This window comes from Cajanus cajan, chromosome 8, assembly GCF_000230855.2.
Source record: "Cajanus cajan strain Asha chromosome 8, NIPB_CcT2T_4, whole genome shotgun sequence".
Classification (NCBI taxonomy): Eukaryota; Viridiplantae; Streptophyta; class Magnoliopsida; order Fabales; family Fabaceae; genus Cajanus; species Cajanus cajan.
The window spans coordinates 2954173-2970776 of record NC_138524.1 but is presented as its reverse complement, the minus strand read 5'-3'; the positions used below and the strand labels follow the sequence as shown (position 1 = coordinate 2970776).

The 16604-nt window shown below is 33.7% G+C and overlaps 1 protein-coding gene across 1 annotated transcript; it reads left to right on the top strand.

The window, feature by feature from the left end:
• The first annotated feature begins 514 nt into the window (after positions 1-514).
• Positions 515-13842, top strand: ALATS (Alanyl-tRNA synthetase). Its single transcript, XM_020358674.3, has 23 exons — positions 515-824; positions 1253-1491; positions 2215-2355; positions 3239-3385; positions 3661-3813; positions 4912-5041; positions 5805-5901; positions 6457-6577; positions 7120-7179; positions 7695-7745; positions 7845-7940; positions 8093-8194; positions 8824-8946; positions 9878-10009; positions 10178-10249; positions 10339-10414; positions 10490-10632; positions 10706-10814; positions 10896-11083; positions 11836-11925; positions 12058-12240; positions 12393-12569; positions 13506-13842. The coding sequence occupies exons 1-23, from the start codon at positions 536-538 to the stop codon at positions 13575-13577; spliced, it is 2991 nt and encodes a 996-aa protein (XP_020214263.1). The 5' UTR covers positions 515-535; the 3' UTR covers positions 13578-13842.
• The last annotated feature ends 2762 nt before the right edge of the window (positions 13843-16604 follow it).

The window sequence follows — 16604 nt, the reverse complement described above, 5'->3', positions numbered from 1 at the left end:
TTAATATGAATTTTATTATATTTAATATAAAAATAAAACTAATAAACAATTGAGATTTCTTCCATTTCAGTAGTTTAATGAATCTCAATGTAATAATATATATATTTTTTTGGTAGATCAATGTAATAATATATAAGTGACTATTTATAAAATAAAAAATAAATAAATTATAAGAGTTAACTGATATGTAATTAAAATTAAGGCATTTAATAGAGAAGTAATTAATTATAACAAAATTAAAATTCGTAAATCTATTTATTAACAGATAAAATTTAAATAAAATATCTATTGACAAAGGAGATAAAAATCTAAGAAATTATGTACTCATTTCCCTTTTTCAAATAAGAAATAAATAGACACAAATTTTACTGGTCGGAGATGCTAACGTTGCATCATAGCATCTCCAAAAACTCGGACGGGCCGGCAAAAACCGGTTCGCAAGGACCAAATGAGAATGGCCCAATAAATTAATAAATAAATAAAAAAATATATATTGGTCCGTTCCATTGCGTTAAAAAAACAAAGACATGAGTGAATGAAAAGAGGATTCGGTTTTGGAGCGCTTCTCATTTCCTTCCGCAACTGTAACCCTCTCTTGCAGCCGCCACTCTCACTCCCCACCCTCCTTCGCGCCGTCAGATCTCTTTCTTCTCCGCCTTCCTCCGCCGCAGCCATGACCGGAGCTGGGAGTCTCGATGTGGAGTGGCCGGCGAAGCGCGTCAGGGACACTTTCATCAGCTTCTTCGAAGATAAAAATCACGTCAACTGGAAGTCCAGCCCCGTCGTTCCCTTCAACGACCCCACTCTTCTCTTCGCCAACGCTGGTACGTTTCACGATGAATGATTCAATGTGCGGATTCTTTGAATTCTTCTTCAAGTCTCTGTATAGTACCACCATGCTATATTTGAAATCGAAATCAGTCATGCGAGGATTTTAACTTGAAGTTCAAAGTGAGTCCGAATACGTGTGGTGTCAATTTGTTCCAAAATGATTCGTGGACACCTCTTGCTTATTTTTTTTTTATAGTTTTTCTTGATCACTGCATAACAACCTGGGATAATTCTTATAATGGGACAGAGGGAGTAAGTTTTAACAGGGTGTTTGTTGTGGAAAGTGGTTCTTATATCATTAATTAATTTGTTATAGTATTGATGTTATGCAATTGTAATAATAATACACATCTAGTAATTTGTTTTTCCGTGAGAAAATATATGCTATTTTTTTTGTTAAAGTTTCTTTGTGATGTGACAGGTATGAACCAGTACAAACCAATTTTCTTGGGAACTGCGGATCCTAACACTGCCTTGAGCAAACTCTCTCGTGCCTGCAATACGCAGAAGTGCATACGAGCAGGTGGTAAACACAATGATCTTGATGATGTAGGAAAGGATACCTACCATCACACCTTTTTTGAGATGTTGGGCAATTGGTCCTTTGGGGATTACTTTAAAGAAGAAGCCATTAGCTGGGCATGGGAGCTTCTAACCAAAGTATGCTTTATCGGTTGAAGTTTCTTATTTTGCTTCTTGAACTTGATTTACAAGCCCCCTTTGTTGTAACCAATGGTAATTATTTTTGTTAAATCACTATGCAAAGTGCTTTGTGCTTGAGAATGATAAGTAAACACTAGCAGGTAGCTAGCAATTAACTGGTGCTACCCCTTCTGTGCCATATAGGTTGGTTTTTCTTTGTTATTGGGCTTCTGTGTTTCTTAAATTGTGCATTGCATACAGCGGCAAGTTGGTCTTCTGGTGTTCAATTACTCTATTTTAATTAGCAATTTCACCATTACTCTCACCAATACTTCCACTTCATTTAATTGCACCATGCCTACCATTGATGTACTGAGTTTTGTGTGAGGAAGAATGATGTTTTGTGACTTAGGTATTATTAAGTTCCTAGATTCATGGAGATATAGAACAACATATAAGTTATCATGTTGCATATCCATCAGTCGTATGTTAGTGTTCAATTGTCAATTGTAATATCGACATTGGGTATCACATTGGATGACCTCCACTACTTGCTAATTATAGATAAATCAATGATTTCATCCAATGAAAACAATTAAATTAGATTGTTTAACTTATTTGTATGGTACTGTACAGTGTTGCTAAATTGAGAAGTTCATGGTCACTTGATTTCTCAATTAATGCAATGCATGATTATTACTCTTGTAAGTTTACATCATTTACTTCTTTATCATGCTGCAGGTTTATAAATTACCATCAGATCGCATTTACGCGACATATTTCGGTGGTGATGATAAGTTTGGTCTGGCCCCTGATTTTGAGGCTAGAGATATATGGCTAAAGTTTTTGCCTCCTGGACGTGTGCTTCCTTTTGGCTGTAAAGTATGCTTCCATTACATCTTCTATTAAATTGTGAAATAGAATATCTTAACAAAACAGGCAAAATATATTTGATATTCTGGTAAACAGTATGCATTATTTTGATAAGATGCTTCATAATTTCTATGTTCCATAAGATTATTGTAACTTGTAACTTAACTTTGGTCCGTGTATACTGTATGGGTATTAATTTTGATGGGATCCATGCGGGCCTCTGGATCATAATCAGAAGCCTCCTTATGAGGTGTGTGTAACTGAAAGTTATGCTTTGACGGTTATGCTATGAATTCTGTTTAGTAGTGTGTAGGGGCAATTATGCCTTTTGACAGTTATGCTATCTATTATGTTTTCACTATAGTAGTGGTGTGTGACAGGGGCAATTATTGTGTAATTTGGACCGAGTTTCTCTGTAGGAGTTGTAACAACTATGGACAGAAGACACTTGCAGTATTTCTTTGTGAATCAATAAAATTTCTACCAACTTATTATAGGTGTTCTATCAAATTAGTGCTAGAAACAGTTGCATTTTATACTGATATTATTTGACCCAAAATATATGGATGAATGTTATTTCACATACAGCTTGTTTCTCTATTCTGATTATGTGATGATAAATTACTTTTTGTACTTGATGGGTAACAATGTGATTGCAGTTAGTTAGTTATCTGTGAGTAATAAATGAAGTTATCTCAAAAGATTATTTGAGCTTATCATATGAGTGCTGGGACCATTTCACCTTTCCTTTTAGAAAAAACCTAAAATGCAATTTTTATTTTATTTTATTATTTAAAATAATCATCAAGAATGCAAAATCTATTTAATATTGTATTGTTAATTGTGTCTGAACTGAATCTTCGTTTCTTACTAGATTTGTATCTTTGCATAGGACAATTTCTGGGAGATGGGTGATACTGGTCCTTGTGGACCTTGCACTGAAATACATTTTGACAGAATTGGTAACCGTGATGCTGCATCATTGGTTAATAATGATGATCCTACCTGCATTGAGATATGGAACCTTGTCTTTATTCAGGTATTTTAATGCTACAGAAATGCGTTATTCCCTACTTTTTTTCTGACCTCATTCATGTACTTTATATGTTGATATTAGAATCCATCTCGGAGCTTGTTTAGATACAAGCTTAAGAGTTTCCGAGAGCTTTTCTACTGGAAAAAACTCTTTATTTTCAGTAGATAAGTTCTCAAAAGCACTTTTAAGCTTTTATCTAGATAGACTCTTAGTGTGTAACCTTGTTCTATCACCATTAAATCTGAATGTACGTGACTAATTGTTTTGGCTGGTAACAGTTCAATAGGGAGGCTGATGGCTCTCTTAAACCTCTTCCTGCAAAGCACGTTGATACAGGCTTGGGTTTTGAACGTCTGACCTCCATACTACAGAACAAAATGAGCAATTATGACACTGATGTCTTCTTGCCTATCTTCGATGGTATTCAGCAGGTAAGTTGGAGTAGGCATTAGAGTTGTTATATTTCCATTGTCTTTGTTGAACAATGATAACATTTTGGCCTGAATTTGTTGTATTTGACATTTAATTTGAATTTGTAATTCTTGTAACATGGTGTCACTAATCACTTTTATACCGGAGTGTATAAACATGGTGTAGAGAGAACAGAGGATTGCCTAACCTATTTGGACCTGCAGTTATCCATTTGCATGAAGAAGTTCTAGTGAAATGTTTAAATATTTAATTGTTGCAACTCTATAACAACTAACTGTGAAATAAATGTTGACTAGGATTAGGGTTGAGTGTGGGGCTGATACTCATTGGCTATGAAGCACCGATACTTCAATTTGCTTCACGTATCCGTATCCGATACGTATCCGACACGATACTCTTGGATACTTCACCGATACGTGTCAATGAAGTATCCTAACTTTTGAAAATATTATGAAAATTTTATTCAATCTCGATACTCTCAGATACTTCACCGATACTTATCGGTGATACATATCGATAAAATATTCAAATTTTTGAAAAATTATGAAATATCCTTTACAACTAAATAAGATATATAAACATTTTTAATATAGAAATATAGAAATATTGGTCCTTGATAAACTGTAAATGAAAATTGTCTTCTACTTCTACATAGATAATTTTAAGAAAGGAATGAAATTTGATAATATTATTTCCATTTGTAAATAATAAAAAGTAATTTATGATGAAATGGTTTATAATTATTTTTAGTAATGTACAATAAGTATATTTTTAATTTGGATTTGCAAAATAGTAATTATATATTTAATATTTATGAATTTTGATCAAAATTACAAGTACAAAATTATTATTTTGTATGAACATTGATATATATGACAACACATATCTTACAAGTATCGTATCCTATATATTTTAAAATAAGCGTATCGCCGTATCGGATACGTGTCGTATCCGATACGCGTATCGTATCGGTGCATCGTAGCTCATTGGTCATAATGATTTTGTTTACTGTTATGCTGCCTTTGCCTATGAAGATGTAAACATATAATTCACTTCTGGTTGATATGTAATTTTGCTTTCCTGTAACCCATTTGCAGGCAACTGGTGCCAGACCATATTCGGGGAAAGTTGGAGCAGATGATGTAGATAAAGTTGACATGGCATACAGGGTTGTTGCAGATCACATAAGAACTCTTTCCTTTGCCATTGCTGATGGGTCTCGTCCTGGTACTATATTGTAGACCTGGTTTCTTTATTGGCATTTTTTTCCTTCATGAGTCACAAATTTTAACTCCAAGTGTCATCAAGTTTGTTGTCTTTTACCCTCACTTCTTGAGGGTGGCCTGTTCTTTATAGACTGGGTTGTACGCTATTGGGGGCTGCACTAAGAAAATAAATTCCCTTAATTCCCTTATTTAGAACCTCTTTTGGGTGGTTCTTAGTTGTAAGTTTCTATAATTTCAAAAACTACAACCAAATTTTAGTTTTAGTTTTGTTCCCCTGGTTTTTAGTTTCAAAATAGAATTACTTTGAAATTTTCCTATCCTATTAAGATTAGTTTAAGGGTGTGCCTGTGTGGTGGTAGTGACGGTGATAGTAGTAGTGGTGGTGATTGTAATGTCACCGGCAGCATTTGCGGCAATGGGAAGAGTTGTTGTCAAATATAGTGAGAATGTTTGTTTAAAAACTAAAACCAAATTTGCAACTTTTTTCTTGGTTTTGAGAATGAATATAAAAGTATTTTGACATTAAATTAAATATCATTTCATCTCCATTTTAGCTAAATGCGTTTTGTTTTGAAAATTGCATTTGTAAACCAAAAACCATTAACTTACCTTTCCAAACGGACCCAGGCTTTTGATTTTTAGATTTTTATTTATCTGTAATATAAGTTCTAATACATTTTGTTTGTGCGGACATTATTGAACTCCCTCCTTTAAAAATAAGGAGTTCCACTTTTTGATTAGGTTGTATTTTTTTCTTTTTGAAGGTAACGAAGGCCGTGAGTATGTTCTGCGACGTATACTCCGTCGGGCTGTTCGTTATGGACGTGAAGTTCTAAAAGCGAAGGAGGGATTTTTCAATGGGTATGTATAGTGGTTAGCAACTTTAACCTGTTGCCTGAAGCTTGATCTAAGGCTTTGTTGTCAGATTCAACATCCCAGTGCCATAGGGATAATAAAACTTACATTTTTGTGTGTTTGAGTAGTTAGGTTAGCTTATAGTTCAGCTATATTGCATGTTTAACTTTAAATGACAGCCTGACAAGTTGTCATAACAACCAGTTGTTGGTTTTTTTGTTATAAGTTGTCAGATTCTGTTAGATGGTTAGGGAAGGTACAATTAACTATATACATATGTCTTAACTCTTTAGGGGTAATTGGTTCATTTTTGTATTGAATTTAGTCTGGACTCAACTTGTATATTCCCTATTTTCTCTCTGTTCTCTAATGTACTTTTCTTTTATTTTCTATGACTTTCTACCTCAATGAATTCTTTCAACTTGATTTTTCAAAACTGATGTACTTTTTTTAAAAAAATTGTTATCGAGTCATTTCACAGGTGATTCCAGTCATGTATGAATGTGTGAACATACATTCTGTTTGTAATATGATTTTCTGTCCTATTTTTACTGAATCCAGGCTTGTAAATGTTGTGGTAAACGTGATGGGCGATGTTTTCCCTGAGCTAAAACAACAGGAAACGCAGATTCGAAATGTAATTGAAGAGGAGGAGGAAAGTTTTGGAAGAACCTTAATTAAGGTGACAATAGTCTTGTACTTATGTATCTTTATGTGTTGTGTCACTTATCAATCTTAATGGCATAATGATAGCCATCCCTCAAATTAGTTTTGTTGTAAACTTGATACGTTGCTCTTTGGATGTTTTTGTCATTTTTCTTTGACTAAATTATTCTTTTGGTCTCTCAATTTAATAATTTATTCGCTTGGATCATTCTATTATTAAAATGTTCAATTTGGTCGCTTAATTTTTTAAAACCATGCAATCTGGTTCTTTCTGTTTAGTTGAAACTAACAATGCTAATTTCTTTTACACAGCATACATGTCATTATCTTATTGTGTCACATGTACAAGAAGTTAATATTGTTAGTCTCAATTAGAAGGAAAGGACCACATTGCATATTTTTAGAAAATCAAAGGACCAAATTGAACCTTTTAAAAATAGAGACCAAATTGAATAAATTACATAAAATAAGGGATAACAGAGTAATTTTAACCCTTTTCTTTTCTTATTATTATATTATAAAGGATGAAAGAAAAGCTGATTGTTTTTACTTCTCCAGGGAATTGAGAAATTTGAGACAGCTGTTCGACATGTTCAAGGAAAGATACTGAGTGGGGAGGCAAGTGGAATATGTTATTTTCAGTTATTTAAGAGTCATATTGACTTGTTTTTATTACTGTTTTTACTATTTCCAGCTACTTACCCCCCCCTCCCCTTTCTTAGGTTCCTGCAAGTATATACAGACAATATTTAATATTTAAACAAACAATTAAGCTTATGAAATTTCTCTTGTATCTGCTTTTTTTTTTCTTCTTTTGTTATTTATTTTCAACTGTCTTTGGGAAGTCATTTAAATGAGATTCTCTTCATTTCAAGGAAATAAAATACTACATTTGAACTTGTGATGTTTTTATCAAGAACCATTAATTTCAAATATTTCATCATAATGATCAGTTGTTCACAAAGTTGCAGTTAAATCATATTTGTAGTACTGCATGCTTACATGTGTTTTGAATTGTTGATTCCCTCATGTAATTATAGTTATAATATATAATATAGTTCAATATATTATTTCCAAGTTGTTTTTGGATTGGCATATGGGTTATTTCTCATGCAGTTGTCTCTTGATTATAGGAAGCATTTGTTTTGTGGGATACATATGGGTTCCCATTAGACCTCACACAGGTAGGTGGATTGCTTCACTATAATGCTGTATGGAACTATTAGTCTATATTTTGTGTCTTTTTTAATTTTATTTATTTCCTTAAATTTTCTATGTATCAGCTGATGGCTGAAGAAAAAGGACTAGTTGTTGATGTCAAAGGTTTCGATAATGCTATGGAAGCTGCAAGAGAGAGATCCAGAAGTGCTCAAACAAAGGTATCTTATTTGCTTTAATCCAAGTTTCTTATGTATTTTTAAGAAACCCAATATATTTAAAGGATAAACAAAACTGTGACTGGTATTAACACCGATTTATTATTCTTTCTTTTTTTCTGCTTCTCTTTTAACTTTCTTTTTGTTATTGTCAGCAAGCTGGTGGTGCCATTGTCATGGATGCTGATGCAACGTCCTCATTGCACAAAAGGGGCATTGCCCCAACAGATGATAGCTTCAAATATACTTGGTTCAAGGTATTTTTTTTGGTAATAAAATATGAATTTGTATTCATAAGAATGACTTAAGATTGGATATGAAATCTTTGATTAGGAAATGATGAATTTTTTTTAAAAGAAAATTTATGATTACCCATTTAAGTTATGATTCTTGAAAATTGATATTAGGTATAGGATATGTATAGAAGATGATAATATACAAAATTGTGTTTTTTCAAGTAAATATAATAAATAAAACTGCAACTATCCAAGTGATACATAGATACATATATATGCGTGAACTACTTGTAAACTATTAATCAATTTGTTTACCTAAACAAGCGTACCTATAATCATTTAATGAGTTGAGATTCAATAATTTATGAATAACTTAATTTACTCCCCTACTATTAAATAGAAGAGTTTCTACTATTCCTTCTCATCCACCACACCTTTTACTTCTTTGCTCAAACTTGATATTTTGATGGTTTGCATCTTTCTAACTTACAAACTGTGGAAGGGGGACACAACAAAGAAGACATTAATTTTTGGTTATTGGTTGAGCAGCCGAATTAGACATTTTCACTCTGTTTATGCACTTGATATTCTTTTGGAATCAGCTTCTATGCCTTCCATTAATTTCTCTTCTTCACCATTTCATGTCATAGGACCATGAAACTGTGGTAAAAGCAATATATATGGGTTCTGAGTTTGTTGATACTGTTAATACTGGTGATGATATTGGTGTAGTTCTTGAATCTACAAGCTTTTATGCTGAGCAAGGTGGTCAGGTACCAAACCAAGCCTTATAAATAATTAATATGTTGTTTCTCATTATAGTTTTATTTGCCTCAAAAAACTGTTTAGTAATAGTTTCACTTTTAGCCAGTTAATACAATCAAGTTGCTGGAACATTTTTCTTTAATTTTTTTGAACTATCAGCTTCTTTTCCAATTTTTTGTTTATATGTTTGTAGTTGCAATTCAGCATGCTTGCAATTCTACTTCTGTTCATAAAGTTAATCAACCAGTTTTACTAACATATGTGTAGTATATCTTGCATAAAATGCCATAAAACAAGTAGCTTGTTGATAGCATGCCAAATTCTTTAAATGGTAAAGTATAGGTGTTGGTGTTAGCCTTTTATTTCCCCATCTATATTAAAAGTGGCAAAGATAATTTATAGCATTGTACTTTCTTATATTAAGAAACTGAACTAATTGTATGAGTGCACATCGTAACTAGGATACTTGCTGGCTATTCATATCCATTACCTCACTTCTACGAGGTAAAATTTTTATTATTTGAAACTTTAATCCTAGATGAAATTAAGTAATGTATGATACTGTTTAGAATATTTTGTGTGCAAGTTTTTTACAAAGATGTCTTTCAAACTGAAAGATTATATCAATAAGTTCAATGTAACTAATTGAAAGCAAAAAAATTCATAGTGATTAAACTAGAAGAGAATAATGGTCATACAGGACTTTTTTTTTTTCTAATGGTGAACATTAGACTGTTAGAGTACAAGATGGTCTGAATTATAATGTACAAAATATGGAACATTGATATATTTTGCCTATGGGAATTATCAAGCAAATGGGCCATATGCCTGGACTCGGACAAACTACGATTACATGAAAATGGGGACCCTAAGTAAAATATTCTATCCTGTGAATTTGTTAGTATTATGTATGTGATGCAATTTTTTTTAAATATGTAGATATTTGATACTGGATCACTTGATGGTCCACTTGCTTCATTTGAAGTTCGTAATGTTCAAGTTTATGGAGGCTTTGTTCTTCACATTGGTAATGGGACTGGTATCTCTGTTGGCGACAAAGTAGTATGCAAGGTATTTTTTTTTTAACTATTATTGATTTCTTCAAGAGTCTAAATTATCCTTTCTTATTTGCACCCTTTGCCCTGTTTTACATCAAATACCTTGTTTTTTTTTTGTTATCTTTCAGTACCTTTTAGTGCTTTGTATTCCTCCTTGTTTATTTTCTGTATACTTTTGTAGGTTGATTATGGAAGACGTGCCATTATAGCCCCTAACCATACCTGCACGCACATGTTAAATTTTGCTCTTAGGGTATGTTTAAAATGCTACTGAATGTGTTGAAGACTTATTCATTCCCCTTACTGATCTGTGTTTGTTGAAATTTCCTATGATGAATGCAGGAAGTACTAGGGGATCATGTTGACCAGAAAGGTTCCATTGTTCTTCCTGAAAAATTGAGATTTGATTTTTCTCATGGTAAGACTTGTTCAATTGGACTGTTAGAATAATGTGAGTGTAGAGAGTTATTGTTTACTATGCTGCAATGAATAGGCAAGCCTGTTGATGCTGACAATTTAAGGAGAATTGAATCAATTGTTAACGAGCAAATTAAAGCTGAATTGGATGTAAGTGCAAAAGAGGTAACTCTTGCTGAAGCCAAGCGTATCAATGGTTTGCGAGCTGTTTTTGGAGAAGTAAGTAATTTAGTTCCCTATTCTTTCTTGTTGCGTTCTGGATCATGTTGCCCAATATTCTGCTTTGATATAGGTCTATCCAGATCCTGTTAGAGTTGTGTCTATTGGACAAAAAGTTGAGGATCTCCTTTCTGACCCCGGGAATGAAAAATGGTTATCTATATCTTCAGAATTATGCGGAGGTATATCATAGCTAATGCTTCCTTTGAAGCTTTCTTTCTGTATTTCTATTCGAGGTTCCTCATTTTTAGCTGATGATCTAGGCACCCATATTTCAAACACACGAGAGGCAAAAGCTTTTGCACTTTTATCTGAGGAGGGAATTGCAAAAGGCATCCGCAGAATAACAGCTGTCACAACTGATCGTGCTTATGATGCAATTAAAGTGGCTGATGAATTCGAGCAGCAAGTAGATGATGCGGCTAAATTAGAAAGAGGTTTGCTTGAAGAGGTTGGTGTTTGGGTTTCTGTTCAACTAAAATTTTATAGCATTAGGGTTACACTTTTTCCATTCTATTTTAATTAGTTGGCCAGTTCAACAGGTTGAAATGTCTGGCTCTGTTAACAGCTAATGACTGAAGATGGATAAAACAATTAATATATGACTGGCTGTGCTAGCTGCCAAATTAGACCTTATAATTGCTTATTATAAAGGATATGTATCAAACTAACAGTTGAGCTTATAAAAATTCCCAGTTTTATAAAGGCCTAAAAGAGTCTATTCAATATATTTGAGAGTATGAACTATGAAAATACTTGTAATCATGATCATGAAGTCTTGATCAAATTATTAAACTAATGGAATAACCACTAACTACATTTGTTACAAATTGAAAGTTCCTTCCTTTTTGGCCTCGGGGAAGATGGAAATTTGAGCTGCTAGAATGGGTACCGGACTGGGTTTTATTGTATTACAATAGTTGCATTTTTTTTGTCTCTTTTAATGCTAGCTAGAATATGTATTTGATACTGATTTGTGTGGGATGGTTCTCCATTTGAATCACTTGAACTTTAGTGTTATCTGAACATATATATACATAGCTGGGAGCCTATTAGCTGAAGTTAGTGCATGCTCTCTCATAGGATTCTCTCTTGCTCTCCTTTTCTCTTTGTTATCAACACTGATTTTCTCAGCAGATAGATGATATATATACAACTCTCTTCCAAAATTGTAATCAGTTGATTTTCTGTTTCCCTTAACAGAAAGTTTCATCATTGAAAAGCAATGTTGAAACTTTATCAATTCCTGCTGCCAAGAAAGCTGACATCAAGACCAAGATAGCCCAGCTTCAGGTATTATATATATGTGGAAAAAATTTGCAGACCTTTTGCCTTTTCCACTTTTCCACTGTTTGTTTTTGTTTGTTGTCCTTCAATTTCTCATGCATTTAGTCTTATAATGTAATAATATCACATATCTTGTAGGATCAAGTGAGAAAAGCACAAAAGCAGGTTGCTGAGGAAAATAAGCGTAAAGCTGTAACGATTACAATTGAGAAGGCTGAACTTGCTGCTTCAAATGGGAAAACTTTTTGCATATCTCGTGTTGATGTTGGTCTGGATGTGGCTGCAGTTCGTGAGGCTGTTACCAAAGTCGTGGACCAGAAGGTAATTGCTGATTATTAATTTATCAAATCTTTCTGGGCCTCTGGAGCTCCAACTTAGTGGTCGAGTATACTTGAAGAGATTACTTGTCCTTGGCATTTACATTTTCTGTTACCTTCAAGCACTAACTTTTACTGATGCTGGTTGATAAACAGGGCTTATCTGTGATGGTTTTTAGCACAGATGAAGCTACAAACAAGGCTGTAGTTTGTGCTGGGGTGCCAGAAAAAGGAGATAAAGGTAAGCTGGACGTGGGAGAGTGGCTGAGTAATTCTTTGGGGCCTCTAAAAGGGAGATGTGGCAAGGGAAAAGGTGGTCTTGCAACGGGACAGGTTAGTTATTGACATTACCTTAATTTCTGGACAGAAGTAGCTTTAATTTTTATAAATATTAAAATTATTGTATAGGAATTTTCAAATCTGTATATTTCACATATACTTTGTCCAATATTTAATGTCATTTAATCATGAGAGTTAGTGGTTTGAGGATTTTGCTAATGGGTCACTTGTAGTGTTGCTTTAAAAAAGGGGGAAGGGAGGAATTTAGTGTTTTTTAAAATTTAAATTTTTTTTTACAAAGCTCCCAAGAAACCTTTCATTTTCTAATATTTTAGTAATCTGGGATCCAGGAGAATCTTCCATATGCCATGGCTTTTAATCTTATGTTTAATTATGAACTGTGTGGTCATAAAATTGTTGTTATATCTTAAACTGGTTTTCAACAATCCTACGAGCTATTGAAATTTGTTAATTTACAAAGTTCAGAAATGTTACGTTGAAACTTCGTTCATGTACTCTACGTAAATTTAAATTGATGTTATTCTTATTTGGTGCAGATTTTTATTTGAATTGATCTTATGTGATGTCAGATAAATTTTGTTAAGCTCGGTTACTCTTTTAAAATTTCTTATTTAGAAAAGTGGGAAGGGAAAAGATAAATAATGAAACTTTTTGTTGAATTTGTTGACTTAAAAACTGGCCAAACAAAACTAGTTTTTGATAATTATAGTGACAGCAAAAAACACCATTTTAAAACTCAGATATTATTACGGAGCTACCTGGTTTATGTCGGCATGTGGGCATCTCATTCTTTTATCTAGTTTGTAATGCTTTTGACCAAATTGATTTTAGTCATTTTGAATTTTCTATGACATTGACCATAAACACTAGGGAATATTTAATACGATTGAAGAAAATGTTCATCAGTACTGTATGCGTTGTGCGTTTTTACTTCATATACTGATTTGTGCACGCACTTCCATTTTCCAGGGTACAGATGCATCACATGTAAACGAGGCTATTGATCTTGCAGAAAACTTTGCGTCAATGAAATTGAGTTAATAATTGTGTAACATGATACAGTGGATTTTCGTTTGGTATAATCATACAGAAGGGAAGGGCACTTGGAAGTAATTATTAGATCCCGGATGAGTTGAACAAATTTCTAATTTAGTGCCTGAATATTCTTTTGATACATATTAGTTTTTTGGTTTATAAAGATCACAAATTGTTCCACAATACAGTTGCAATTACTCTGATAGATTATCAACATGTGAAATTTTAAATTGTGACCATTTCGAAAGCATTTATTTGTTTTGATTGTTTATGTACCGGTGGATTTCATTTTCATTTTTTAGACAAATAAATTATAAACGAATAGCAAGTAAATAGTGTTTTTTTTACCCTTGGTCGGTAGTATAAATGATTTAATAATGATTGGAATTAGATTTTTTGTTTGGCTTGTGATCGAGAATATTATTTTTCAATAGATAAAGAATTTTCAGTTATATAATTTTACATTCATAGTTCTATTTAAGGTTGGTAATAGGGCGGGGTAGATATTTACTTAGTATCTATGATTTTTTCATATATTTGCTGTTTGTAGGTATTTATTCAAATGTGAAATTTTAAAAACGTAAGAATCTGATTAAAAAAAGTAAGAAATAAAATAAAAAAATTATAATTTTTAAACATATATTTATATTAAAAAAATTGTAAGATTTATTTGTATTAAAATAGATAATAAGTAATTATGACACTTATAAAAATTAATTAAATCAAATTAACATTTGCATCTATTTACATCCTATGTCGTGTTTTATATGTGACTAAATGTTAGTATTATTTTTTTTTTGTTATCTTCAGTTGTGTTAGTTTACTAACATAAATATATTCTGAAGGACATTTTGATCTTTCATTTTATTATAAAAGTCGTTTTTATCTTTTTAAATTTGTATTTTGATCTTCTAATTTTTAAATTTGAGTTAATCTTATCTTTCATGAAAATGATTATTTTTTAGGGATGCAACTTGACATTATTTTATTAATTTTGTAAGATAAAACTTATATCATTAGATTTAGATAAAACTCCTTGGGAAGTTAGTCTGGGATCTGCTGACGGCGTCACAGGAGCCCTGGGTTCAAATCCTCAGTAGTTTATACCTACACGAAAATTCTATCTTGTGTGCCTAGAACAGGCGGGGTGCTTCTCCAATCTGGTCAAGTCTTGTTAAGGCCCTCCCTTCTCTTCGAGAGAGTTTCGAGCCTCGGCTAGGATCGGGTGCCTCATCCCTTTGGTACACGGACTGGTCAGGTACTGGGCTTTGGTGCGAGAGAGTCCCGTTCGTTCACGTTGCGGACATCAATAAAACGGTTGCCGACTGCTGGGCTAGTGGAGTTTGGAACTTTACTAACTTGCATACTGTTCTTCCGGCGGAGCTGTCAAGTTCGGTCCATAGGTTGAGTGTCGTCAATTCCTCTTTGTGGCTGATCACTTTGTCTGGAGGGGTGATAATTCGGGTTGTTATGCAGCGGCCTCGGGATATCGATTTATGACCACGGTCCTGTCGACAGAGGGGGATGTAGTTTGGAAGAAGGTCTGGAAGTTATTGATCCCAGAGAAGGTTAAGTTCTTTCTGTGCAATGCCTTCATTCAGCCCTTCCAACGAACCAGGTTCAGGCTGATAGGAGGCTCACTGAGTCCGGTGCATGCTCGCGTTGTTCTTGCCCTCAAGAAACTATCCTACATGCACTTCGTGATTGCCCGTACTCGCGAGAGGTGCTGATGGCTGGCGGGATCAGTACGGGGTGGTTCTTCTTAGAGAGGGATTGTTTTCAGTGGCTAAAGGGGATTATTCTACATACGGATGTTATTAAGCTATCCATCACCTTGTGGTGGGTTTGGCGGTTTAGAAATAACATGTTGTTCAACGGCGAGCTTTGGACAATTTCGGCAGTCCGTAGGAAGGTGACACTGTCTACGGTGGAGAATAGTGTGTATAATGCTAAGAGGCGCTTGTGGACGGAGCAACCTTTATGGAGACCTCCGGAGCATCCGTGGGTCAAACTTAACACGGACGGGAGTTGGTTGAGGGACATTGCGGCTATGGGGATGGGTGGAGTAATTCGTGAGTGTGCAGGTATGTGGCGGGGTGGATTCTCATGTGGAGCGTTGACTGGGGATGCGTTACGTGCTGAACTATTAGCTTTGGACGCTGGCTTATCGCTTTGCTGGGAAGGTGGGTTTCGGAAGGTGAGTTGCGAATGTGATTGCTTGGAAGCTGTTATGCCGTTTCAAGATCGATCAACGGATAGGGACTACTTGCACAACCATTATGATGTTATTCGTCGTATTAGGTGCCTGCTAGCCCGGGACTGGGTAGTTTACGTTAATCTTATCCCTATAGAGATAAACTCAGTAGCCCATACGCTTGCCAACTGGGGGGTACGGAACACGAGTTCTAATGTAGTTTGGAGGAGTCCTCCTGATTTTATCCTGTTTCCGCTTGGAAGAGACTCTATGTCTTGATTTGTCTGTTATTTTTACTTTCATTCTTTACCAAAAAAAAGATTTAGTTGTTATATGAGGTTATAAAATTCAACTAATGTTTGATTAAATAAAGACTAAAAATTTGATGAAAATTGTGTCCAAATTAAGTCTTGTACGGAAAAAATATCATATTTTTTTAGTTGCTAATGAGACTCAACTTTTACACAATATCTTTTAAAAAAAACTAATATCTTTGCTAACATGGACGTTGACATTTATTGAATTTTATAGTTTTGTGAATTTAATGTAATTATTTTACATTTTGAATTAGTAGAAAATAATGTAAAATTATATCTTAAAATTGAAAATAATTAGTCAAAATAATATTAACTCAATTTTAGAAGTTGAAAATTGAAATAAATATTTTAAAAAATAAAAGATCAAAATGAATTTTCATAATAAAAATAAAAAACAAAAAAAAATATATTTTAGCCTAAATAACACATAATCTTGATTTTGATTTGATGGATGCATGGGATATGGGATGAAGAGGGCCCACCCGGGTAACTTTCAAATTGGAGGCAAAAATCAGACGAGCT

Excerpts from the sequence above, each read along its gene's own strand:
- ALATS (XM_020358674.3), top strand. The coding sequence starts at position 536 with ATGAAAAGAGGATTCGGTTTTGGAGCGCTTCTCATTTCCTTCCGCAAC. Across the intron at positions 5,902-6,456 it reads AAGGAGGGATTTTTCAATGG|GCTTGTAAATGTTGTGGTAA; the intron begins GTATGTATAGTG and ends TACTGAATCCAG. Across the intron at positions 7,941-8,092 it reads CCAGAAGTGCTCAAACAAAG|CAAGCTGGTGGTGCCATTGT; the intron begins GTATCTTATTTG and ends TGTTATTGTCAG.